Below are 27,228 nucleotides of genomic sequence, written 5' to 3'. Positions count from 1 at the left end.
CTACTAGGTAGTAGACAATATTGCATCTGTTTCTGCAGCATGATCTTGTATACTTGGGTGTTCTCGTCACTGATTCTAATACAGTTGATCATGGAACATTTGTTGTTGCATTTTGTCACTTCTGTTCGTAGGCATCTATCTCTCTTTATTGTTGGCAGTAGTTTTTGTCATGTTTTTAAATGGTTTCGGTATTTTAAGGATGCCACCATCTCTTCATGATTCAAACTTTGTTGAGTCTTCCTGAATAGGAATAGTTTCTGAACAAAGAACCAATAAAATATTACAATCACAGGAGTAGTCCTTGAATCACAATAATCCTCTTTAAAGCGAACCTTGCATTACAGCAGGTGATTTTTTACAGGGAAAGGAGGCCTGAACAATATAAGCAAGACCTAGCATTTAATGCAAGGTCGGATTTTAACTCGGTTTGATAGTATTCCTTGCAGACACATTTAGCAACTGTCACATTCAGAGATTTGTATAAAACTATGCTGTAAACAGCCATGAAGGTTAAATGCTAAATAATGGTATGCTTGAACATCATGACTGTCAATAATTGCAAAAATATTTTTTTAAGGAAGGATTTGGCCCGGCAGACTTGGTACTTTAGTTTCTGGCAAAGTATTTTTGTATCCAGAACATGTGTAAATCTTGGAACCAAACTATATGTCTCTATGTCACAAAGTATCCCTAATACTAAAGCCCCCAACATGAAACGCCTGACACTTAAAGCAGTCAATGAAAGAGAAATCACCAGCACTCAGCAAATGAAGTTCAAAAAGTAACGTCCATTTATTTGGACCAAACGTCGCACATATCGCATAATCCAATGTTTTGGGACCGCGCAGGGTCCCTTTATCAGGGCACATCTCTTTATACAGTTATATACAGCACATCTCTGCCCTGATGAAGGGACCCTGCGCGGTCCCGAAACATTGGATTATGCGATATGTGTGATGTTTGGACCAAATAAATGGAGGTTAATTTTTGAACTTCATTTGCTGAGTGCTGGTGATTTCTCTTTCATTGACTGCTGTGCACGGCGCCATCCGTGATTGTCACTCAGAGCACCACTATAGCTACTTGGACCGGGAATGCTGCAGGGAGTGCCGGGGGACTTACTGTTTTCTGGAATTGACCCTTAAAGCAGAACACCTTCCTATTCCTTACAGCCAAGCAAGGTACCATCTTAGCCCCTATTTGGATTGCACTTGTCATGTTGCTGCACATGTGGTCAGCTATGACTCTAGCCATTTAACGGCTTGAAAGTTGGGTTGAGAGCTGAAATAAGCACACTGGCAGCCTTAACTGTTGGCATGCCTTAATCGTAACTGTTTTGGGAGTCATTAAATTAGTGGGTCAGGGTCTGCTTTACATGACCCCACCACTCATCCCTCATCCCTTATCTCAACTACCCTCGCCCTCTTATCTCAACTATTCTCTACTTAAGTGAGCCCTTTTACCACCCCACCACCACCTTAAACCTAACTTGTTTAAAAAAGTCCCCTAATTCCTATTACTCTCCTTACCTAACATAACCCTAAGCTATGCACTAACACGGGGTTCTGTATATTCGCCTCATCCTGCTACAGAAAAAAACAGTGCCAAATCTTTACCTCTCTGCCAATAGATGCAACTGCCAGTAAGTTGTCAGCGCCGTTAACTACTGATTCATTGCAATTTTTAGCTACACCTTCTTGGAAAAGGATTTTTAATGCTGAAGCTTTTTGTGTCTTACAGAAATAGATTGAAAACAGACACTTACAAAAAAGAGGAACAAAATGGCGGTAAGTTAACAGCCTTTGTTTTCCTATGGTTTTATTACACCGTATATGTGCTTAATGAATGTCTTCTGGTGCAGGGTGCTGGAAACAACTCGAACAGCCTTTCATGAGACAGCAGTCAACAGAGTTTACTATCAGCTACGCCAGTGACAAAGATGTGATGCAGAAGTTTGACTTTGTCAAGTGTGACACAGAAGGTAGGAAGCAAACATCAAATGCATTGATTAGGCTCTTGTTCATATCACTAGAGACGTTTAACATATACAATATGCCTGGGCATGAAGTACACACCCTACATACTTATGCATATGCAGTTTCTGCTCAATGGCTCATTCTGCCTCTACTTGCGTTACATAGCAAGTACAGGGAAAGTCAGGAAAGGGGCTCAGTTACTGATCATCCACAGCACTTCACTCTATTCTCCCTTGTCATCTATTTTGTGTCTAACCCTTCTTAAATTCATGTGTTGTGTAAAAGTATGACCCACCATAAACACTTTATGACGCATCATGTTAAGAAGGAGTTTTGGATTGTTGGGCTACGTTTTATTTCAAAAAGGCGTGTTCTGGAAGCTTGTTGGATTTACATACTAGCTGAGCACAGTGATACATTTACAATAGGGTAGTGGTTGTGTTTTTGGTGTGAAATAGTTTGTATCCAAAGATGAGCAATGTCTTTAATGTTATATGTCATAGAAGTAGCATATGTGATATCTTACACATGAGACAGGTTAGAGGGTAATCCTGGGATGTCATTAAGACAAGCCAACTGTGTGAATTCATGGATTTTCTGCTTAATAATTTCCTTCCTAAACATATGAGCTAATCAGTATGTTCTATTTCCTTCTTAGCCGTCTTAAAAGCTTTATTTGTGATGGCTGCGTTAGATAATTGTAGCTTTATTCATTGAAAAGTGCCAGGAGCAAAAGTGCAGTAACTCATAAATACCTTTTAGAATTCACTAAGCTAAAATCATTACCAGTATATCTTGAATCTCATAGGTTGCTGTATGTTGCATTCAAATGATATCTACACCCAAAAACTAAAATGTAATATTTGGCAGCTTGTATGGTGACTGCAATAGTTTGGTTTCCCTTTATTTCTATCTGGTGATCCTGACAGAAACACACTTCCTGTCTGGGGTGACAACGCTCACTATCTTGTATCAATAGAGGAGCAGCATTGTCACCCTAGGCTGCTCTCCTGATTTGCACTACAAACACCTCACCCCTTCCTCATCTCCGTTGCATAGAGGGGATGAAGTGTTCTGTAGTTCACAGAAGATGGCTAGGAAGGCTGATAACATTATTTGATATTTAGTTTAGTGCACATAAAGTTAAAGGAGAACTATGAGGCGAGTGCTTTTCACTCACCTCATAGTTCTAGCCGACCTGTGACAATGAGACTGTCGCAGGTCGGCTCAGTAGATCGGGAGGTGAGCGAACACATACCGGGTTCCCTCACCTCTCGATCCTGTCACGGCTCTCTGCCATGACAGGGGGAGGGCTGGATTCCCCTCTCCCCGCTCCGATCTGCCAGCGCTGACTGGCGGAACGGACGGGGAGGGGGCGGGTACAGCTGGCTCTGCCTCTAGATAGGCAGAGCCCGCTGTCACTCACGCAGCTGGGCGGATCCCTTCATCTACGTCGGGATCCGCTCCGGCTGCGGCGTCTCAGTATACCACGAGCTGTAGCTCGCGGTATACTGAGCTTAGGGTAACGGGAGGACGCTAGTTTGTGTGCTCCCGTTACCCTAAGGAGAACTATGGGGAAAAACACTGACCCCATAGTTCTCCTTTTAAAAGGACATTGGATTTCTGGAAAGAGCAACAGGATTTCTTCTGTACTTCTGTAAAATTCTAATGCAGCCACCGCACCTAAGCACTGGCAAGTTGCAATATATGTGTTGCATATTCTCTCATTCTCTCAGTACAGGTTTTCTATAAATGTACAGTTTCTGGGTCTGTCTTCCTAATTCTTCAGTAGTTGCTGACATCTCCATATTTCCATACTCGGGGTTCCTTTTGTAGTTAAAGAAACATGTATTTCCTTTGGTATAGTGCCACCTAGTGGCAGTAAGCCAGAAAAATAGGGACTGGTTGTACAAAACAGTATATCCAGGGAACACAACTATAAATATGTATAATTGGTCAAATCCTACCTGACGTTAAAGAATACTAGGATTTTTACTATCCCCTGTTATGAAAAGTTTGCTTACAATCAAAATGAATGCTGGCTTTTGACTTCAGGTCATGAGAACTTTGCAGGAGTGCATGTACAGTATATTGTATGCATTTATTTGTGTGGGCATTTTTTTTCTGTACATCAGAATATTTTTCTGCAGGGGTACAGCAGACTTCATCTTACAGGTGTTCAGATTGTGATATCAAATCAAAAAAAATCCAATTGGTTTCTCTGTTGACTGTCTTTTTTAAACAAATGGAGTGTAGAGTGGTTTACTGGGACCTAGCCAACACTGCTCTTCCTTGTCAGCTCTGTGTATATCTAAAGGCAATAGACGTTAAAGTGCATATGAAGTAAACAGGATAAATCGCCCTTTTATCAATAACATTTAAATAAAAAGGAACTTGCAAAGTAGCCGTTCAATCAAAGCATGTCAGGCAGGCAGTACAACCCTTGTCAGAAGTCAGGTCACAATAGTGGATGCAGAACTATCTCTTCATATGTACTGGCAGAAGGAGACAGAATACTATGGGACAAAACTATAGTGGACACTAAACAACAAACTAGGGTTTGAAATGCCAAAAGGTGCCCAGAATAGCAAGTATCAATAGGATACTGAGATGGCAGCTTGAGAGAATAGTACTTTATCTGCAAAATCCAGTGGGGGAGTTTATCAGAACTGGAGTAGACAGAATGTGGAGCAGTTGCCCATAGTAAGCAATCAGCTACTCTCTTCAGTTTGTTCAGTAATGCTGGCCATACACCTATAGATTTCTAAATTTTCTACAGAGTTTTTTTCTGTCAGCCTATGGTCAGATGGAAAAAGTGCAACCGATTCCTCCATCTACGCTAAACTGTGTGGATGGGGGAATCTTCCACTGGGCCAAGCTTCAGAATCTTGCTCGTCGGCACCGCTGGCTCTCAAAATACCTGAACAATCTGATTGGATGCAGCATAGTTAAGGTATTTTGATAGCCAGCGGGGCCGACTAGCAAGATACTGAAGCTTGGCCCAGTGGAAGATTCCCCCATCCACACATTTAAGTGTAGATGGAGGAATCTGTTGCACTTTTTCCATCTGACCATAGAAAATGTGCAGATTTATAGGTGCATGGCCAGCTTTAAGCTTTGAACATGGAAGAGAGAAGCCGATTGTTTACTATGGGCAGCTGCTCCAGATTTTGTCTGCTCCAATTTAGATAAATCTCCCCCAATGTGCTTTATTTGCTTCATCTTTGTTGTCAAGGAAGATCAAACACAAAATAAACCAGCAGTATGTATTCTGAATGTGCAAAGTCTGGTGGTGGAAATCTGCATAAACAATGAAAACAAAATGCATACATTTTCCATAATGTTTACCATTTTACATTTCTACATAACCCCTTTAGACTGAAGAGTAATATAACCTTACCAGACATTATTTTATTGTTATATATGTCCTTTCTTTACTTAGATTTTGAGCAGTCCCTCATGATTGGCGCTGGCACAGTGACGAGGAAAGGATCCACATTCAAGCCCATGGACACAGAGACCGGCGGCCAGGATCAAGAGAACCACTATGACTGCCCTCTAAGGACCAATGAATACGCATTACCGCTGACTTACCCGGAGCCTGAGTATGCAACCCCAATTATAGAGCGCCATGTCATGCGGGACCACACCTTCTCCCCAGAGTGTGGCTACAATGTCCCTGTGGTGTCCCTGAACCGCAATCACTCTTTCTCTGGTGTCAGCTTTTCTATCTCATCCAGTGCAGAAGACAGTGGAGGGGACTACCAAACACCCCACAGCATGCACGTAGAGGAGTGCGACTATGACCGGCCGAAAGTCCATAGTACTTGGGCTGCGTCAGACTGTGGCGATTACCAGAAGCCGCAATACTGCACATTAGCGGCAGATGGTTACTCTTCTCCGAGAGACTGCTTAAAGCCCATAAACCAGACTGCAATAACAGCTCTCTTATGACTCTCTCCAGAGGACAACAGACTTGAATAACCCCATCTATGAATGTTACTGCCCAGCTGCTGGACATCTGCGTTGTTTACATGACTTTTTTTATGGTTTATATAGTGATGTTGCTCAAGGCTGATAAGAAACGTCAAAAGTGAGTGGTGTACAGTATCAGAGGCCCCCGGTTACTCTGTGAGATTTGTGCAATGTGTACAGAAGATATTTAAGAGGACCTCAGTCACTTTTCCTCTCTTCTATTGAGACTTGATGTTATATTGACTTTTATGTAGTCGCTTTGGGACAGACCACGGCTCCAAACGTGACTTTTCTGGTGCATTTTTATTTTTCAAGATGAATATTATTAACACTGTGAATGTTTAACATGTAAACTTGCTTTAATTTATATACCCTGTAAGACAGGAATGGTTTATGGATACCCAAATTCAAGGAGGAAAGTACCTTTTTTATGGGAGGGATGAGAAGAAAAAAATTGGGTGCTCTAGTTATTTGGCCAACTGCTTCAGAGAAGTGCAAGGTGAGACTACAAACACACACAAGGCCTAGAATATTGGTATGTAGCTCAATCCACCTCTCTGGGAGCAGAGCTGACCTCTTAGGATTGTTTTAAAGGCAACACCCTCAAAGAAACTTTAAATGAATAGGGCAAATTGTCTTTAGTTTTTAGGGTTTTATATATGTTAGCACATATGTGGATCAGCGGAAAGAACATGTAGAGTTTTGTATGGTGAATGGACCTCGGCACAAGTTAACTTTTTTATCTGTATTTGTAAGCCCTGATAAAGTATTCCTAAGCTCCAAATGTATGCCTTCTCTCCATGTCATTTGTAATCATCAGCTAAACTGACCTTCCTCTGGAACGGATAATCACTTTTATATGTTTTTCTATTACATTTGGGTTTTACCCGAATATGCAACTTGTTAACTAAACTTTGGTTTTGAATGATATTTTAGCCATTTTTATTTGCACAGAAAGTTTGAAATTCAGATTCACGTTAAAGTATATCTAAAGCCAAAACCTTTTGTTTACCCTACTCCATCTTTTATTTTGGATGGAGTAGGCTAGGGATTGACCGATTATCGGGTCTACTGATAATCTGGGCCAATATATTTTCATTATCAGTTAAATGTACCGATATTACCGATTTAATAAACACTGTGCGAATTTTACACTGTGAAATTTGCACAGTTGGGGTTGCTGTATGGCCGGCATCCCTCAATCAGCTGATCAGAAAATCTGTGTAGGAACAGAGCTGGCAGCCATTGAGCTGGCGACTCTGTTCTGGTATTCTGACAGCGGCCTGCAGTCGCTGTCAGAATACAAAAAAAAACAGGAGATAGCATGGGATGCAATAGCTAGCCTGCTATTGGCCATTTTAAATTAAAATAGCCAATAACAGACTGGCAATTGCACCCACCTGCTGTCGTTTAAAATTAAAAGATGATTTTAAAGTTCATCTGTACCCACATCATCCAGTGTAGATAGGCACCAGCATGTTGGTGCAGGCAGCCAAAAATCTTCCTTCATCTTGTAGAGCAGGCTGGGAGTCCTGTAATGTGTGAATATCAATATTAACTAGGCACTTGGCTCCACCCCTTTTTTTACATTTCTATGACTTAATGAACCTTTCTAGTACATTGATGGCAAATATGTAGCTCAGGGAAGGGGACGGGCCAATGTTCAACTTCAAGTTGGATATGAGTATTTAAATATTCGAGCACCCTTAGTTTAGGGACTCCCTACAAGATAATGGAAGATTAATAAAGACACCCTTCCACCCTACATTGGATGATGGGAATACTGACACATTTCAGAGATATTGTTACTCTGTATGAAGTGAATTTATTTTGCCATGTCTTGAACGCTCATTGAGCTGCTTGTGATTTCTGATTACCAAGATTACGCTTCCTACAAAAAGTGAGACCCCGTACAAATGGTGCTGCAAAAATAAAGCTGTCCACTCAAAGTGAATATGCCTCCTCCCAGGAATCCGAGTGTTGCTATCCTCCATAGAAATGAAAGAACTCCATCCCAACTTACTTTCTTTCTACGAGTGGGGAAAAAGTGGAATTTTTTCCAGGTTTATTTTCAATTGTTGTGCCTCCCTTGTGGAGAATTGCTTTTAATTCCTGTCCCAGTGACACCATAGGGCGTGAGGGTAAATCGCCCCCAGGGCACAGCCAACAGTTAAGTCTAGCAGAGGTTCATAGTTCTTCACAGTTTTCATTATTGTCTGTGTCCCCACTGGGAAGGTTTCCCTCTAACCTCTGGTCCCTGTGGTGTGTAGCAAAATAAGTCTATCAGAGGTTTCACCCCCCCCCCCTTCGGCATTCAATGCGTTCCAAAGTAATTGTTTCATAAAATAATGAGGGTTCTAGCACAACTAATATGTTTCCCTTTAACACCTGTATTTGTTCCCTTCTTGTACTTCCTCTGTCTTAGAGAAAATTAGCAAAAAGTTCTTGCCGAGGTTTCCCCCCCCCCCCCTTCTGCAATCCATGGAGTTCCAAAGTAATTGTTTCATAAAATAATGAGGGTTCTAGCACAACTAATATGTTTCCCTTTAACACCTGTATTTGTTCCCTTCTTGTACTTCCTCTGTCTTAGAGAAAATTAGCAAAAAGCTACTATGTACAGAGGACCAGAAGTGATCATTGTTACTTTCCTTTCCATTGCATAGAATTTCCCGGTTTATGGATTTCCATGAGTGCATATCATGTTTTGTAACTTGGTTAAGTGACAAGTTGGTAAAGAAACAAATTGTTTGGCTCCTGTCATAAGGAACATTTTGTGTAGTCTCCAAAAAGAATAAAACTGCAAAATGCCTAAATAGTTTATTCTTTTAAAAAGTAAATATACTAAAATAACACGAACATTTAACATGGTCCAAAGAAGCAATTTTTTATTGATTACACATGTTAAGTTTCATTTAGTGCTAACATTTTACACTATGCTTAAAGGATGTTGTTGGTAATCCAGCTCAAGGGGACGGTTTTAAGTGGCAGTTGTCCATACCTGAACAGATTAACAAATAGCTGAGATCAGTTTTTTTATAGCTAGTTCTAAGCAGGGCCGGAATTACTCTCTGCTGCCCCAAGGCCAGGTTCCTCAATGGAGAATGGCAACCAGGTGGCAGGGGCGGGCAGTGTTAGTTTTTTTTTTTTTTTATAATTTTTTTCTTATTTTTTACTTTATTATTTTTTTATTTAAACTTTTATTTTTTATTCATTTTTTTTCTTATTTGTTTATTTTTATTTTATTTAAAAAAAAAAGAAATCACTTTACTTTTATTGCTATCACACAGGAGCTAACAAGCCCCATGTGTGATATCATTTGGAGGTGAGAGGTTCTCTTTATTGACCCTGTCACCTCCAATACAGGAGTTCTAGCACAGCATTGTGAGAGCTGAGAAGGGAAGGCCGCCAGTGCAGCTTCTCCGCTCTGCTCCCCGCTCTCCATCCTGAAAATCTCCAGAGAAAGGCGGTCAGCAAGGAGAAAGGTACACGGCAGGGGGAGGATGGACCTGCAGTCTTATTACAAGTGATCTTGGTGACATCGCCAAGATCACTTGTAAACAAACGAGCGGCTTTCCTGCTGTACACTTAGCCCTGCTTGCCTGAAGCGACTCTGTTTTATTTACAGCTGTTCTAGATTTTGTCTGCTCCAGTTTTAATAAATTCCCTTCATTCTATTTACCATGTCTACTTTAGTGTTCTTTTACATCCTGCAATGCAACCTTTTAGCCTGTAATAAAGCATGGGCGTGTATGTTATTGGTTTCTGGTGTTCAGACCGTACAGCCCCCTTAGCGAACATAGAGTGGTAAATCCCTGGTATCCTATTCATAAAGTATGTCACATGTTTAGTACTTACAAGCACATGCTTACTCTTGTCCCATATGAATTTTATATACATTTCCAGTTTTTATACAGCCACCACAATTTGGTTAACGGGTTTTATCTTTTGTATCCCTTGTGTACATGGATTAATACATTTATATATTTTCCCTTTGACTGTAAAATGTTTGTGTTGCATGCATACGCTCAAAGGTAAATGGCCAATATTTCTTTTCTTTCTAGAAGGCATAATAGCATAAGATAGCTGGACAATCCCAGGTAGTCATTGCTCCTATTTATAGCTGGTGCCTAACTTGTGAGGTTTTCCCTAGTTGTCAATGGAGCAGACTCCTAAAATAAAAATCCTGCTGGCCCCTGGATTGTACAGACTGACTCCTGGATTCTGTATTCGTTTGTTTCCTGGCATGAGAAAACAAAGGATTATATGATCGCCGGACACCCCACTATTCTTCTCTGCCTGTGTTTTCATAACAGTGTCCCCTTGTTGGCATTCTTTGGATTACTGCTACCTGAATCGGAATACTGAGCATCAATTCTACTGCCTCTGCTCTTAAAAATATCTGCACCTAGAACTGCTGTGTATGTAATTGCTATTAATCTGAAGGTATTGAACCCATGATGGCCATACAATCGTTCACTGGAACATTCAATCTTGCCATCGTTAAACATTAAATCTAGTTAGAAAACCCTTCAAAATTGCATCCACACCGGCTACTTGAATGGACTCCCAGAGGCATTAAACAGGTTTCTTTTTGCCTCGCACATGCGCATTAAAATATGAACAATTTTTCCCCAAAAGAAAATCACATTTCTGGTTAGAATTTGGTTTCGCTCGGATATAAAAATGAGAGACATTTTCTATTTGCTCATCACTATGGTTGTAAATGTGTGTGGATTAGACCCCACTAATTATTTCATGATATTCAGTATATTTCACATATATCTCCAGACAAATTGTGATTATGATGAGGCTATCGGAGTTACTTCTTAAAAAGATGACTTTATTGAAAGACATAACAATAAATATATGAATCACCACCATCTATCCTCCCATTAGATAAAACCTTGTAACTTTCACAAGTACGAATCCCTGCACCCCCACATTAGGTGGTATGAGCAAACACTGATATAACTGGGTACACTGATACTCTTTCAAATCCGCTAGCTATATTGGTATTGTTACATCTGGAAGTCCACATAACACTGCTGAGTATCTTTTTCTAAAAGTAGCAACTTTTCTGCAAACAATGTATCCTGTTCACAGGCATGCATATGTCAACAAACATAACTCGACCAGATACATTCAGCTGACAGACTATTAAAGGAGAACTATGGGGTTAAGTCTTTTCCCCATAGTTCTCCTTAGGGTAACGGGAGGACACAAACTAGTGTAATCCCGTCACCCTAGGCTCAGTATGTCGCGAGCATACTGAGACGCCGCAGTGTACCGCGAGCTGCTGCTCGCGGTATACTGAGATGGCGCAGCTGAAGCGATCCCAACAATTATGTCTGGATCCACCCAGCTGCGTGACTGACAGCTGGCTATGACTATCTAGAGGCAGAGCCAGCTGTACCCGCCCCCTCCCCCGTCCGATCCACCAGTCAGCGCTGGCGGATCGGGGAGGGGGGAATCCAGCCCTCCCCCTGTCATGGCAGAGAGCCGTGACAGGATCGAGAGGTGAGTGAATGCCGGTATGTGTTCGCTCACCTCCCGATCTACTGAGCCGACCTGTGACAGTCTCATTGTCACAGGTCGGCTAGAACTATGAGGTGAGTGAAAAGCACTCACCTCATAGTTCTCCTCCTTTAAAATCAAATAATTTGCAGAAAGCAAGTGGAGCAGAGCGTAGCAGCAACAACCAGTTCATTCAAAACATATACAGGGGTGAAGAGTTTCTTTAAAAGAAATCTCCGTTCCAATAGTGTTCAGGTTGTCATTGCAGACCTGGTACTGCAAAAGCTAGTTCCCTGCCTGCGATTCTGAAGCGGCAGTTTCATTACTTTGAGTCAACTATGGTTATCAGATGTTCTGGCTTTCCTAGACTGAAGCCTTAATCTGGGACGGTGAATGGAGTATTGGAACCATTGGATCAGCATGAAAGCAAGCCAACATCTTTCTTTACCACCCGATATTGCCATCAGAAACTAATACCTATTGACATTTCATGTACTTTTAATGTTCAATTTTGGAAAGAATGGAGTTTCCCGAACGAAAACCACATTCACTGTTAGAATTTCGTTGATTCGAGCAAAAATGTCCATCCAGCTCCTTTGAGTTTGATCACTAAGGTCTAAATCGATCATCTATTCGACCCCCATCAACTATAAGACAGTGGGAAGAAAGTTCTTTCAAAAATGTAAGTAGTGTAAAGCCAGCTGAAGTATTGTCTGTGGTCTCTTCTCTAATGCTGACTCACCATGCCTTGTTCTAGGCTGTGTCTCTGTTTGAGGTGGCCATGTTGGTTGAGGAACAGGGTTCTGTGTCAATTCATGTCAGCACTGCCTCTGATGACTAAATACTAATAATGACTTTCCTGCTCAGCAACTCACTAAGCAGCAAGCACTAATTTTAGTGAGAACCAGAATAATAACATAATAGACATAAATAATTTGCCGCGAAAACGTCCTCTTTTTTTTCTCCATTGGCAGGACGTAGTTCTATCTGAGGTGGAAACACTCTCAATCGATATCAGCAAATGGAGACAAAAGCAGGACACTCCATAGTGTACTCTGTAAAATCATATCTGATGACTGGTGATCTGACAGACTGGGTAAAGCAGAATCAGAGAGGTCATCAAAGCAAACAGTGAGCAGCACAGTAGTGGCATCACCAAATATCTCTCCAAATCTCCTTAAGCTGGCCATACACCTATAGATTATCTGCAGATTTTCTATGGTCAGATGGAAAAAGTGCAACAGATTTCTCCATCTACGCTACACTGTGTGGATGGAGGAATCCTCCACTGGGCCAAGCTTCAGTATCTTGCTAGTCGGCCCTGCTGGCTCTAAAAATACTTGAACAGTGCCTGCATCCAATCAGATTGTTCAGGTATTTAGCTCTGGTTCTTACTGTGGCCTGTCTCATAGCCAACACACACACACACACACACCTCTACCACTGTAGCTAATGATAATGAGCACAGCCTTACAGAAGAGGAATAAAGACCTGAGTAAAGGAAGTTAAAACATGAAATTATAAGAGATGCTTAAAATATTCATGGAATAGATAGTGGGCTCACTCCAGTCAACACAGCTAAAGTAATCACCGAGGTTAAAATAGCAGAAATTGTCAATGTAGCAAATAAGTTGTCAGAAGTGAATAAAATAAGAAACGAACAACCAACATCAAGGCCAAACAATAAAACTAGTGGGGAACAAGTAGGATATAAACTTTTGTCCCATAACAAGACAGGAATTAAATGTACGAACACCAACGCTAGAAGTCTAGTAAATAATGGTGATGGGCGACTTCAATTACCCGGACATCAATTGGGCTAATGGTACCTCAGGATCGACAAAGGCGGGCCGATTTCTGAACTTGTTTGCGAGACAATTTCTTGGAACAGATGGTGGAGGTTCCAACTAGGAAAAATGCCATCCTAGATTTAATAATTACTAATAATGGGGAATTAATCGAGGCTATAGTTTGGGGAGACACTGGGTAGTAGTGATCACAATGTGATTACTTTCAATATTAAATAAAGGAAAGGAAAGAGGGCGGGACGGACAAGACCCCTTAATTTTAGAAGGGCAAACTTCGATAAGTTGCGCAAACTAGTGGGGGAAATAAAATGGGATAACTCATTTCACAACCTAAACTCAGACCAATGCAGGGACAAGTCTATAATTTTGCCTCTATATAGATCGTTGGTTCGGCCACATCTGGAGTACGCAGTCCAGTTTTGGTCGCCGGTACTGAGAAGGGATGTCCTTGAACTGGAGAGAGTCCAGCGGAGGGCAACAAAACTAATTAGGGGAATGGAGGACCAGAGCTATGAGACAAGGCTTCTGACCTTAAACATGTTTACGCTTTAATTAAGGAGATTAAGGGGGGATATGATTTTCATGTACAAGATGTTCAATGGTGACAGCACCATTGGCAACAAACTGTTTGAGATTAACTCCATTACAAAGACTAGAGGCCACCACCGAAAGTTGGTGGAGAAAAAATTCCAGCACAATGGGCGAAGAGGGTTCTTTACAGTAAGAGCGGTTAAGGTCTGGAACTCACTGCTATCGGCAGTGATTTCAGCCACGAGTGTAGATTTGTTTAAGAAACGTTTGGACAATTTCTTGAGGGACCGTAATAGCCAGGGATACCAGTATCCCTAAGAATGAGATGATGCGTGGACCTATATGGGTCCTATGTAACTATTCCTATGAAAGTTTTTCTGTTTCTAAATAACATCCATTGAAAGGAAATGTGTCAGGAGGGAAATACAGAAGCTACCATTGCAGGCTTCCTTCTGAGGACACGAACATCTGCAGAAGGTCAGCAGTGTCACAGGTTACACATTTCTCTGGCAGTAGGCATTCCATAAGAAAAAAATATATACCTTCTTTAGAAAAAATGGACAGCGCATTGCCTCCCAGGATTGTGGATTGTTTATAGTTTCTGATTGAGGGCTAGCACACAGGTCACAGAACAGGTCCTGCAGGAAAGTTTAGTTGTCACATCTCCTAAGTTATTTGAAGACCAAGCTCTGTTTGCCTCCTTTCATTACACATTTCTCCAACATTTCTTCTGAGATGGATCTCTTAGATAAGCAGGGAATCTCTAGCATGAGCTTTATCAGCATAGAAACCTACAAGTGCCACCAACATAGCCCAGATTGTGCATTGCATTCTATCAATACAAACATAGTACTATCAGAGATCCCAGAAAGGACAATATTTACAAAGAACACCTGTACACTTCTGTGGCCCACTTTGCCATTCCACACAGAAGATTCTCTCTTTACATGTTTACACAAATTGGAGTGCATATGACAATTCTAGAACATAGAAGAATGCAGAATATCTTTGTCAGTGAGGTTTTAGACAATTGCACAACAGTGGATATTTAAATGAAAAAGACAAGTGTAAAAGAGGCACCTACCCAAATCATTGAAAGTGGTTATAATAGTCTTAGCAGCCCATATCCAAGAGGATGTGTGGTTACAAGATAATGCAGTATTCTGTTATAATCTGAATTTGCACTGAAGAATCCTGCAGACTGACTGTAAAGTGTACCTGCGGCTATATTCATCTTACATAACTGTTATGTACATGGCAGATCAGACTCCTGTTTTCTCCTGAATAACCCAAGGTGCTGCATTATAAAAATAATGACTTAAAATGTTATTAAATCCTCAGTGTGAACTTTGACATATAGCAGCACACATCAGGATTTAGCATTTGCTCTTTGTCTGCAAACTGTCACTTCTGCCTTAGAAGTTTATCTGAAAATAGCTACACTGCCTTGCAGGATCCCATGGAGCTTCACCATAGCCACCCTTATGTACACGCTTTAGCCTGGGATGGGAGACGCATACGCTTTATCATGGAAGTAGGCATGAGGGGTGTCGTGTCATGTCTGCAGTGTGCAGACTTCAGCCTGGGAAGGAGTATGCTTGCACTGTGTTATCACTGCTGATGAGGGACCATGTACTCATGACATGGGCATGCTTGTGCTGTACTCCCATTAAGGATAAGCGACCATGTAGTCCTGACATGGGCATTCTTGTGCTCCTTTATCACTGAGGATGATGGACAATGTACTCCAGATGCGGGTGTTTTTCTCGTGCTGTTATCACCGGGGATGTGGGCCAATGTACTCTAGATGGGGGTGTGCTTGCACTGTTATCAGTGGGGATGTGGGCCAATGTACTCTAGATGGGGGTGTGCTTGCACTGTTATCAGTGGGGATGAGGCACCATGTACTCCTGACATTGGCAGGCCTGGGAAATGCATGTTCTGTGTTGTCACTGAGTATGAGACACCATATACAGTACTCCTGACATGGGCGGACCTGGGACATGCATGTGCTGTGTTGTCACTGAGTATGAGACACCATATACAGTACTCCTGACATGGGCGGACCTGGGAGTCTGGGACATGCATGTGCTGTGTTGTCACTGAGTATGAGACACCATATACAGTACTCCTGACATGGGCAGACCTGGGACATGCATGCGCTGTGTTGTCATTGGGGATGAGACACCATATACTCCTAACGTGACATCTACAGTGTGCACTGCTTACCTTCACCAACCGGAGGTTAAAAAAACCAGCACTGAGCCATAAGGTGTGAATGGCTGTTGGGACATATTAAAAAAATACTTTATCCTTTAAGTTTTCTTGGTGGAAGCAAATACTTTTGAGTAGTGTTAAACTCTCAAACCTTTTGTCAAAAATGAACCCAGATCCAACAAATATACATTGCCCAGCAAAGGTTTTCTTCATACTTTTGCCCAAGTACTTACAGTCATCTTGTTGAATGAACATTCATTGATGTTTAGATGTGGTGATTGGGAAGGACATTGAAGCCATGTGACTTCATTCCTAGAGCCACTACTCAGTGTATCACTGTGAATAGGAACATGATCATCCTGGAGTATAAGAGCAGCATTAGAGAACATAGTAGAGAACATAGGACTATCATCCTAGTATTGTAAAGTAGTCTGACATTCTTGGCTATTAGACTAAACCAAATTACTCCCATGAGACGGCCAAATTAAACTTTCACAGAACAGGCCGGGTGGCTTGAAATCGTTCTGTAGGTTTTTTTTATACCTAGGGTGAAGGCAACAGACGACTCTTCAGACCATGTCACCTTTTCATCACTACAGAGCCCGGGTTATGTGTCTTGTTCTTTGGATTTGGTGTTCCAAATAAGACTGGATCAAAATGGCGTTAATTTAACCCTATAGTGATTGTGAAGGCTGCACATAAACAGGGTAATTGTTACATTCCACCAAGCTGTCCTTCTATTCCCATCAGTAAACTTTAACTTGCGACTACTCTTCCTTTTAGCATATGCCATGCTAGGACTAACTGCATTGGCAGTCAGTTGATACCTCTGAGACACTACATATTACTTCCTTTTTGACCAACTGATCTGTGTCTACCATCTCAACTTGTAAGGAGAAAAACAATACTGCATAAGCACTAATAACTCTTCTCTTTTACAGTCCTACAAACTGCAGTGCTAGGAGCACGCTAGAAGAGTTGGACCTCTTGGCCCTTGTCCATTGCTCAAAATAACACCACTGCTTTGGGATTGCGACAATGAATTCTTCAAAATAAAAAAATCAACCTAAGCAAAAAAAATGTAAGTCCCAAATGGAACATAAATTCAGCTGTCCGTTTCTAAAGGATATAGTAGGGCCAATATGCAACAATCTCCTACGAGATGTCAGGACTCCAAATAGGCATAGGTCATTTAAAGATGGTACCCAATGAACGCAGACTGAGTTTTATGTACACACACGCTATCTATTTAAAAGTTTTGTCTATAGATCCATTTAAATGAACAAAGTACACTGAGCTGCTGTACAATCTTTTGACACCTATGAAGATTTAGTTAGACCAAATATAAGGCTTTTGCTCTACATACTTTAGACCCAGCACGTCAAACTCAAATGAAACACTGGGCCACATTAAGTGCAGTAAGTATTTACAGGGCCCCACCTAGGTAATTTGGGAGAGATATATTAGCACTTTGGTAATTAAAGCTGAATCTTGGGATAAGCAAATATCTTCTAATATAAGAGGTATTTGTATTCTTCCTTGAATCTTGGTGTGCTTGGTGTATTTCTTCCAGATCTATGCAGTAATCAAGTGTGAAACCTTGTCTCTATGCCAGAGCTTCCAGTAATAAAGACCAAGCACTGCTGCTCACTCTCCTTGTGCAAGGTGACTTGTATCCGCCCCCTCCTAGTTAGCCTATGGTGGGTGGAGCCTGCTGAGTCACTTTCACAGTTCTGCTCTCTCCACAGATTATGTACAGTACAGTGATGATTTATATCAGGTAATAACTGGGTATTTAAAAGGTATTTGTTGCAACTAAAGTGGATTTATATGCTCTATGGCTATTGGGTAATACACGGAAATTAATGTTTTGAACATTCAGCTTTATTATAGCTATTACTGTTATTATAGCTTACAACATTTTACTAGAATATGGATCTTATTTCCTAAAGTATGGTTATATCTCCTTTGCACACCTTATAAATTTACTTTTAGTCAGGTGCTTAAACAACTGGTGGATTGCTCCACATCAAACTAATAAAACACACACTGATCAGCTATAACATGACCACCCACCTCATAATGAGTAGGTCCCCCTTTTGTCACCAAAACTGCCCTGACCCATCGAGGCATGGTCTCCACTAGACCTCTGAAGGTATGCTGTGCTATCTGGCACTAACGCGTCAGTAGCAGATCCTTTAAGTTGTAATTAGCACGGTGGGACCGCCATGGATCGGACTTGTTTTTCCAGCACATTCCACAGATGCGCAATTGGATTGAGATCTGGAAAATTTGGAGGCCAAGTCAACATCTCAAACTTGTACTTTCCCTAAAACCATTCTTGAACCATTTTTGAACCATTTTTTGCAGTGTGTCAGGGTGCATAATACCACTGCCATCAGAAAACATAAGGGGTGTACTTGGCCAGCTACAAAGTTTATGTAGGTGGTGTGTGTCAAAGTAACTAGGGCTGCAACAACTAAATCGAGATAATCGATTATTGAAAAAGTTGTCAACTTTTTCAATAATCGATTAATCGGCTTCCGATCAGTTGGCCCTGTTCACAGCTCCACACGCTGTGCGCCGCACCTCCTCCCCACCTCACGCTCGCCGCTGCCAGACCCGCCCGCATCCACGCTCCACACGCCGCACCTCCTCCCCGCCTCACGCTCACCGCCCGCCCACATCCACGATCGGCACAGGGACGCGGGGAGAAGAAGTAAGGAGAAGAAGGTGTGGGCGGATGACAGCCACCGATAGACAGGCCTGATCTCAGAAACAAGTTGCTGGAAGACTGCTCAGGTAAGCCTGCACTTTCCCACACATGGTGCTCTATAATGTATTGCTGGGATTTGTATTCCTCTATAGCTGATGGTACATTGTGCTGTATATTATACATAGGAATACAAATCCCAGCAATACATTATACACTGTATGTATAATGTATTGCTGGGATTTGTTGTATTCCTATATAGCTGGTGGTATTCTGCATTGCGCTGTATAGAGGACTACAAATCCCAGCAATAATACATTATACACAGCAATGCGGAATACCACCAGCTATAGAGGAGTACAACAAATCCCAGCAATAATACATTATACAGGGGTGCAATGCCGAATACCACTAGCTATAGAGGACTACAAAACCCAGCAATAGTACATTATACAGCACAATGCAGAATACCACCAGCTATAATGTACTATTGCTGGGATTTGTTGTATTACTCTATAGCTGGTGGTATTCTGCATTGCACCGTATAATGTACTATTGCTGGGTTTTGTAGTCCTCTACAGCCAGTATCATTCTGCATTCATTGCTGTATAATTTTACACTTTTCATTTCACTATATTGCACACCACACTCTTTTTTCTTTTTTACTTCCACCGCTCCAAGCTTGCTCCTGTAATGGACTGCAATCTCAATACAAACTAGCAGTCCCATCACTGAAGCCATTTTTTTAAATGTATTTTATTTTTTATCCGATTAATCGAACTTAATAATCGGCTAACTAATGGATTTTGAAAATAATCGTTAGCTGCAGCTCTAAATCTAACATCAACATGCATGACAGGACCCAAGGTTTCCCAGCAGAATCATTGCCGGATTGCCTTCTTCCCATAGTGCGCCCTGGTGCCATCTCCTCTCCTGGCAAGTGACACACATGCACCCAGCCATTCACATAATGTAAAAGAAAATGTGATTCACCAGACCAGGCCACCTTCTTCCATTGCTTTGTGATCCAGTTATGATGCTCACCTGCCCACTGTAGGCGCTTTTTGCGGTGGACATATGTCAGCATGGGCACCCTGGCCGGTCTTTCACTAAGCAGCCCCATACTCAAACTGTAATGCACTCCGTGTTTAAACACCTATCAGAACCAGCATTAACTTTTTCAGTAATCTGAGCTACAGTAGCTCTTCTATTGCATCACACTACATGGGCCAGCCTTCGCTCTCCACATGCATCAATGAGCCCTGACCACCCATGACCCCGGAAAGGAAGGAAAACGATGGTTCACTGGTTTTCTCCTTTCTTGGATCCACTGGCCACTGCTGACCAGGAACATCCCACAAGAGCTGCAGTTTTGGAGTTGCTCTGACCGAGTTGTCTACCCATCACAATTTGGCCCTCCTCAAAGTCACTCAAATCCTTACGCTTGCCCATTTTTTCTGCTTCTAATACATCAACTTCAGGGACAAAATGTTCACTTGCTGCCCAATATATCCCGCCCACTTCCAGTTGTCATTGTAACGAGATAAGCAACGTTATTCACTTCACCACTCCGTAGTCATAATGTTATGGCTGATGAGTATAGGTTGCCTACTAGGGCTGCAACAACTAATCGACATAATCGATTATAATCGATTATTGAAAAAGTTGTCAACTTTTTCAATAATCGATTAATCGAACTTAATAATCGGCTAACTAATCGATTTTGAAAATAATCGTTAGCTGCAGCTCTATTGCCTACACACTGAGTTTAAATATCTCGTCTTTACTGACGTTCTTGCAGTATAAAGAAATATTGCAATGTTTTGGAACCGCACAGGGCCCCTTCGTCCAAGTATAGTGTCATCTCATTTCTTAAAAGTATTTAACTGCATAATTTTGGAAGGCAGCATAGCTTTTATTAACCGGGAAATAGCTGGGGACTCATGCAAATGTAAACCCTTATTCCACCAAAAGGCCCTAAAAAAGAAGCGAGGGAGCTGCATGAGGTCCACAAACAGTTATATACCAAACATACAAGTGTATTTAAGCACAGACAAACACATTTCAATGGTTTAGTGATTTATTTAATTTAGTGGCACCTGTAATACATGACCTTTGAGGCCAGTACATACCAAGACAAAAGACATTTAAAAAAAAAAACCACATTCATGAAGGGACACTTATGAGGAAATCCCCCTGGATGGTTATGGTGCAGAAAAAGACTAGTATACAAACAATCTGACATATGCTCATAAGACTCACATAGAAAAGCCTTATGTACGGAGTGAGAACGGAATCTGCTTAAGCAAATGCTTCATGTCATGACAATGACTAAATGGTTAAACACATACATCCATACTGGCACTGTACTGGCTGTTTCTGGATAGTCACGGCAGTTTCGGATCTCTCACTAACAATACAAGGTTGTATTTTTGTATAGGATCGCCGTATCAGTAACCCTTTTCACTGAAGACAAGGGAGTGATTGGTGAGTGACTGCAAAGATTCCCCACCATGTTAGAACATCTTCTGGCCTTATAACAGGTACGTCTGATGGTAGAGAATGTTTGTTATTACTCAGGAGGTTCTGCCAGCTTATTGCAATCGCTTGCAATTATCGGACCGTGTATGGCCAGCCTTAATGACGCTGATATAGTATAAACTAAAAATCTCAAACCTAGAAATATACAGTATAAAAAGGTTTAAACATATACAGAAGTGACACCACAAAGATCATGTCACAAACAAGAAAAACTATAGATTTATAAATAGCAATTTAGCTATGTACATTTTCCAAAGCTTTTTTGAGCAATATATATATAGTGCAGTAGCAAAAAAAAAAACAAAAAAAACCAGACACCTATATCACAAAACTCTTCATACATAAAACAGTAAAAGGACCGTTGGTTAGCATCACTCTGTCTTAACTGGTGGAATGCTATTTCCTTTCACATTTTGGCTTTCAAGAAGAGTCTAGAGCAGAGGTCCTCACAACTATCCCAAGGCTTCACTAATAGAACATGCTTTATGGATTCCCTCCGTGGAATAGAGCTAGATCAAATCACCTCCAGAACTTTCATATGTGCTTTTGTAAGGAGATCCATAGAACTGTCGGGCAGACTTGAGAACACCTTTGAGAGCCTCTGATCTAGAGAACAGGCATCATGGAACAAAATCAGATCAGTGTGGGACACTGAAGGCTTTATTTAATAACAGTGCAAAGAGAAATCAGAAATCACAATTTAATAGTCTAGTGACATTTAAAAGCAGATTTCCAGTTGGCTTCTATTGAAAACAGCAGTTCTCTCCTTTGTGCTGTCTCCTCCACTCTCTACTGATGATACCTCCACTCTCTACTGATGATACCAAGTCTCAAAATGTAAGATGCCAGCCACCATGACTTTTCTGATGCCAAGACAGGAAAAAGCAGTGAGTGGAGCAACCTGCCCGAGGTGTATAAACAATGCTGCTAAAAAAGGGGAACACTTACTTAGGGCTCTTCCTATTACCTCCTACCCAAACCCAAGTGTTTACATGAAGCCCCATATCTGCAACAGGAACTGACTCTTCCCAGTGAACCTGTTAAAGTGTGCACATAATCCCATATCTTAGTACTGCATATACAGGATAGAAAAAAAAAAAACTATGACAGTCAACAAAACAGGTCAAATAAAAAACGGCTGTAAAAAGCAGGAAGATCCTTTACTGCATGACACAATGTACAAAACAACATGTCATAGTGATTGTACTGGGCCAAGGTAGCTCTTAAACGAGTGAAAGGAAAACAAAAAACGGAATATAATAATATAATGATCTATACATTAGTTTGCATAAAATGCTTCTGTTCTGCCACTTGCATTGAATGTACCTTGTCTAGCACTTCCAGTCAATGTGCTGTAATCAGTTTGATTGTCGGTCACATTCATTTGACCAACTTTTGATACGCAGTCTAGAACAACCTTTAACGTTGAAAAAGACATGCTTTGGTGTTTACAATATGGAGAAAGAAAGAACAGAAGGAAAGAAACATGCAATGACAATAGTTTTGGCTCTTAGTGGATAAACGAGACAGATTTTTGCACATGTAAAACTGCTCAGACAAACCCTGAGGAAACCGCTTCGGAGGTACTTATATCCTGACCCCCTGCGAGACTGCAGCTTGTCTCGTCCACTAGAGTGAATATCGGTCTCTTTCACCATAGACACCACATATGAGCCCTACGACAGGGACTCTGAAGAATATGCTAGCTTGGAAGCTGTATCCCCTGAAAGGGATTCACTTGATGGTTCCAGGTCCCCATTTTCATGTCCTTCATCATGATGCTTTTGCTCGAAAACTAGAAGAAAACAAACACATAAGACATGCTGAAGAAAGGTTCACCAAGGACAAAAGTATACATAAAGCTAAAAAGGAGGGTCTGTCCGTTTTATGCAAGGAGACCGGATGGTGAAGAACTATGTCCATCTTACAAAACTTTTAGATGATCTGGAGGAGGTGGTGGTTGTTCTTTGTCTTTTGGATGGGAAGAATGCACATAATAAAAAGAGGACTTTGCTTTGCATATTCTTTAGTACGTTTGAGGTTTTTTTAAATGACAACTATGAGGTGAGTGATTTACGCTTACTCTCATAGTTAGAGCCGACATACGACATTGAAACGGTCAAACGTCGGCTCTATTGATCGGGAAGTGAGCGAACACATACCGTTGCTCACTCACTTCCCGCTCATCTCCCTGCAGAGAGTGTATTTACCGTCAGTCACTGCTCCCTGCAGGGATCCCCCCCCCCCCTCCGATCCTCCAGCACTAACTGGAGGAACGGACAGGGGAGGGGGGCAGGCACAGCTGGCTCGTCCTTTAGATAGGCAGAGCCTGCTGTCTATCAGCCAGCTAGGTGGATCTCGACAGTATTGTCGGGATCCATCCTGGCTGCGGTGCTCAGTGTATATAGTGGGCAATAGCCCCGCTATATACTAAGCTTTGGGTCACGGGAGGACGTTAGTATATGTCCTCCCGTGACCCTAAAGAGAACTATGGGATAAATAGGTTACTCCACAGTTCTCTTTTAACTTCCTGTGCAACAGATAGATCTAAATAATCCTTAACATCAGATTTGATGTTTCATTTGATGTGGTATAAAGGCTGAAGCATAATGAACAAAATATGCATTCACACAAAAGTCTACAAGGTCTTTCTGTTCCATGTTGTAAGTACTAGCTATCCTCCAAGTAGCATTAATTCCAACAGTTAATGCCAACAGCCTGCCCCCTGTGGGTCTACTGTCCGAAATCAGCCCTACATGTGCCATATTCTCTTCCATTCCTAATCCCGTCTACAAATTATTTTCTCCAAGGGCCCAGTCACAACTGTGTGTTGTGATAACAGGTGTTGGCATTGTGGCAGTATGGGTCCGAGAGTCAAACTTAAGAGTTCTAACCTTATACACCTAATAAGATCCCGAGACATTCAACAACTACTCCTCCTCTCTGAACCACCTCTTATATCTCCTTCCTTCAATATTTAGCATACGTGTTCAATAAAGAACAAAGCCAGATGGTCTCTGTGGAATCCTGTTCTATTACAGTTTGTTTAACAACTTACTATTTATCCTTGTACATAACTTCTTATCTCCTGTAAGAGGACTATGGCAAACAACTGAATTATATTTGTACATTCACACCTATATCTCAGGTGCGATTACGGATTCCTGTGTCAGGAACTTGCGATTTCCTGCAGCATGTAACCCTAACCTGCTGTTTACAAGCAGCAGCTGTCACCCATTTAAGTTAATGGTCAAGTAACAACGGCTGCATTTGAACGCCAGCACACCACATGTAATCGTATGTGATACGATTGAGCGTAGTTAGGAATTAATCACTCTCCCTGTTTCAGTCCCCATTACAGTGATCTCCCCTGTGTGGGCCTGTCAGAGTTGAACAGCCTTTCTTCCACAATCTAGCCCGCTAGGTCCCCTTTATCCTTCACACTGCAGCTCATTCATAACTATGAGAAATCATTCTCACAGTGTCTGTCCCCATAGGAATGGATGGGGCTTCAGCATGCATGCGCAGGATGAAGAGGATCAGGTGGGAATGCTTTTGGAAGAAAGGCTGTGCAGCTCTGGGCAGCATCGATGGAGACAGAGGTAAGTATTGGGTGGGCTGCACTCAGGGGATAAATATTTGTACTTTAAGTACATTTATTATCAGAACCTAAGCACAATAGCCATCTAGAAATAAAATGGGGGCATCTAAAGCTGAACCATTGGAGGATCTTTGTGTATAATGCAAATATGTACAAGCTTCCTTAGAAGGAGATCTACAGCTTTGTTGATTTATGCAATTGACTGTATGATTTTAGTTTGTAAGGTAGGAAAGGCCCCGGAGGAGAACACACGTCTGAGCTGGAGAGGGGGATAGTGGTGGTCTGTGGAGCAACTACAAATGGTTGCAAGTATATATTTTAAATTACCTCTTAGTGGTTTAGAGTCACCGCTTCCATCTTTGTTAGGTGCTGCAGGGTTACTGCCACCTTCCTCTAGCTCATCAAGATACAAGCGATAACGATGACCACTTTCATCTTCGTACTCTACATTTTCATCATCTGAGTCTATTTCTGGGGCAACATACACTACTTCAAACTCAATCTCTCCCCTCTGAAAGAAATGAGATAAAAAAAAGATATATATAAAAACATTTTGTTTCCATTAGTTCATAGACACAGCTGCCATTTATCTGAAAGCAAAGCACTTTTACATAGCAGGAGCTAAAATAGAAGAAACTGAACTCTAGGCAAAAGGCTGTGCTGTGTGATAGGGTTGTGATTTACACAGCCATAACACAGAACAGGCAGGTGGATGACACCACTTACAATTAAAGTCTTTTGTTTTTTTGGCATATATCTACTGCTAGCAAGAAACAAAGTTTAATGTCACTTTAAAAGGAATTCAGTGGTGTCCTCTCTCCACCCCAAGCTTACTAACCGGAAAGCAAAAGAGCAGCAGGCTGATTGAGCTCATCCCTCTACTCTCTCTGCATATCATCATGTTCTGTGTACACATATTATAATGCAGCACACCTTATCGGTTCTAAGTTCTGCCCTCCAAGTCTGAATGCTGCTGTATGGGGGATTGCATGAGGCTCTTAACAAGATATAACCAGATACCTACAGTAGTTGCATTTTTATCTGCCTGGAGTTCAGCTATATTTATCATCTTGAAATCCATATTGGTCTAGTAATCTCTTTGATCGTAGATGTGCTTATGTTACAGCGACACTAAACTCAGGAGCTAAACCTTACAAATGCATTCAAGTACCTTAGTGATTAGCAAAAATGTGTCTTATTTGTTTATCACTCGGCTGTAGAGCCTCAAATCATCTCTGAATTCGTATTACTCCAGAAGGAAGTACACTAAATCAGAGATGATTTGAGGATCTACAACTGAGTGATATACACATAAATGTTGTTACTAGTTAGCAGTTAAATCTTAAAAATGCATTCAAAATACCCTGAGTGTAGTGTCATCTTAAGGATATCCACACAAAAATAGCCACATTGGAGGGGACACAGGAAACAAAAAACAACAACCATTTTAATAACATGCATTTGTAATGCTTTATAATACAACAATGCCATACGGGTTCTACATTAACCATCTGTGGCATCTAGACCATTCACCTACGTAAAATATTACAACATTTAGCTCCTGAAAGGGTTAAATGTCTTGACCTACTGCACAGTATTTCATACCAGAAAAAAAAAAAATACAGTTGGGGAAGGGAGAGTAGCTGCTGTAACAATTAACCATGAGTATACCTTTATTCCCTTTACCATACCTTCCCTATATGCATCTAAATGGAATGTGCTCCAACTGGTAAGATTACCTCCAGCACACAACTCTTGCGTCATGTTTATCTGTCCTTTAGCTAAACCACAAAGCAACTTCACTGCCATATAAAATGTCATTCTGAGCGCTGATATTTAAAGTATGGTGTCAGCTTCACACCTCTTTGTATGTACCTTGATGCGTATCTAAATCCCAGAATAAAACTAACATATTGAAGCTTACCAATCCTTAGATGTAGTGGCTGTATTAGTTTTCTTCTTTGAGACAACCCCCCCTATATTTTCACCTATATTAACACACTTGCTATCCTAGAGTGATAACGCTCACTCACTGTAATGTATCTATGGAGGAATAGTGTTGTCACCCTAGGACATGAATTTGTTAAACAGCACACCTCCCCAGCTCCATAAACAAAGGAAGGTGTTTTGAGTAGATGCGTGTGCACAGAAGTTACAAGCTCACTTTTTTTTGCACAGGTATAACAAAAGTCTTTTAGATTGTATATTTAACATGCCAAAAGGGAGCGAATAAGAGGCGTTTATTGTTATGGTTTACATAAATTTTAACTTCAAGGGGTGTGACCAGAATAATCACCATGACAGTCTGTACTGTAGACTAGACCAACGAACAGTATACATGATTTAAGATTG

The 27,228-nt window shown here is 41.3% G+C and overlaps 2 protein-coding genes across 5 annotated transcripts in view; one reads left to right on the top strand and one right to left on the bottom strand.

Moving 5' to 3' along the window:
• The window catches only part of DCBLD1 (discoidin, CUB and LCCL domain containing 1), a 76,171-nt gene extending 69,751 nt beyond the window's left edge, over positions 1 to 6,420 (top strand). Inside the window, exons 15-17 of the mRNA XM_018563897.1 lie at positions 1,741 to 1,787; positions 1,862 to 1,981; positions 5,419 to 6,420. Of these exons, the coding sequence (XP_018419399.1) occupies positions 1,741 to 1,787; positions 1,862 to 1,981; positions 5,419 to 5,930 (679 nt within the window). The 3' untranslated portion in view covers positions 5,931 to 6,420. The remainder of the gene's footprint in view (positions 1 to 1,740; positions 1,788 to 1,861; positions 1,982 to 5,418) is intronic.
• Positions 6,421 to 22,626: 16,206 nt separating this feature from the next.
• The window catches only part of GOPC (golgi associated PDZ and coiled-coil motif containing), a 31,362-nt gene continuing 26,760 nt past the window's right edge, over positions 22,627 to 27,228 (bottom strand). For all 4 annotated transcript variants that reach the window (XM_018563562.1, XM_018563569.1, XM_018563577.1 and 1 more), the window contains 2 exons: positions 25,204 to 25,387; positions 22,627 to 23,070 (listed from right to left, as the gene is read on the bottom strand). In XM_018563562.1, coding sequence (XP_018419064.1) covers positions 22,952 to 23,070; positions 25,204 to 25,387 — 303 coding nt within the window. In that variant the 3' untranslated portion in view covers positions 22,627 to 22,951. The remainder of the gene's footprint in view (positions 23,071 to 25,203; positions 25,388 to 27,228) is intronic.

Source organism: Nanorana parkeri, unplaced genomic scaffold, assembly GCF_000935625.1.
Source record: "Nanorana parkeri isolate BGI_ZX_2015 unplaced genomic scaffold, ASM93562v1 scaffold22, whole genome shotgun sequence".
Classification (NCBI taxonomy): domain Eukaryota; kingdom Metazoa; phylum Chordata; class Amphibia; order Anura; family Dicroglossidae; genus Nanorana; species Nanorana parkeri.
Note: the sequence above shows the minus strand (reverse complement) of the source record. Positions and strands in the feature narration are given on the sequence as shown.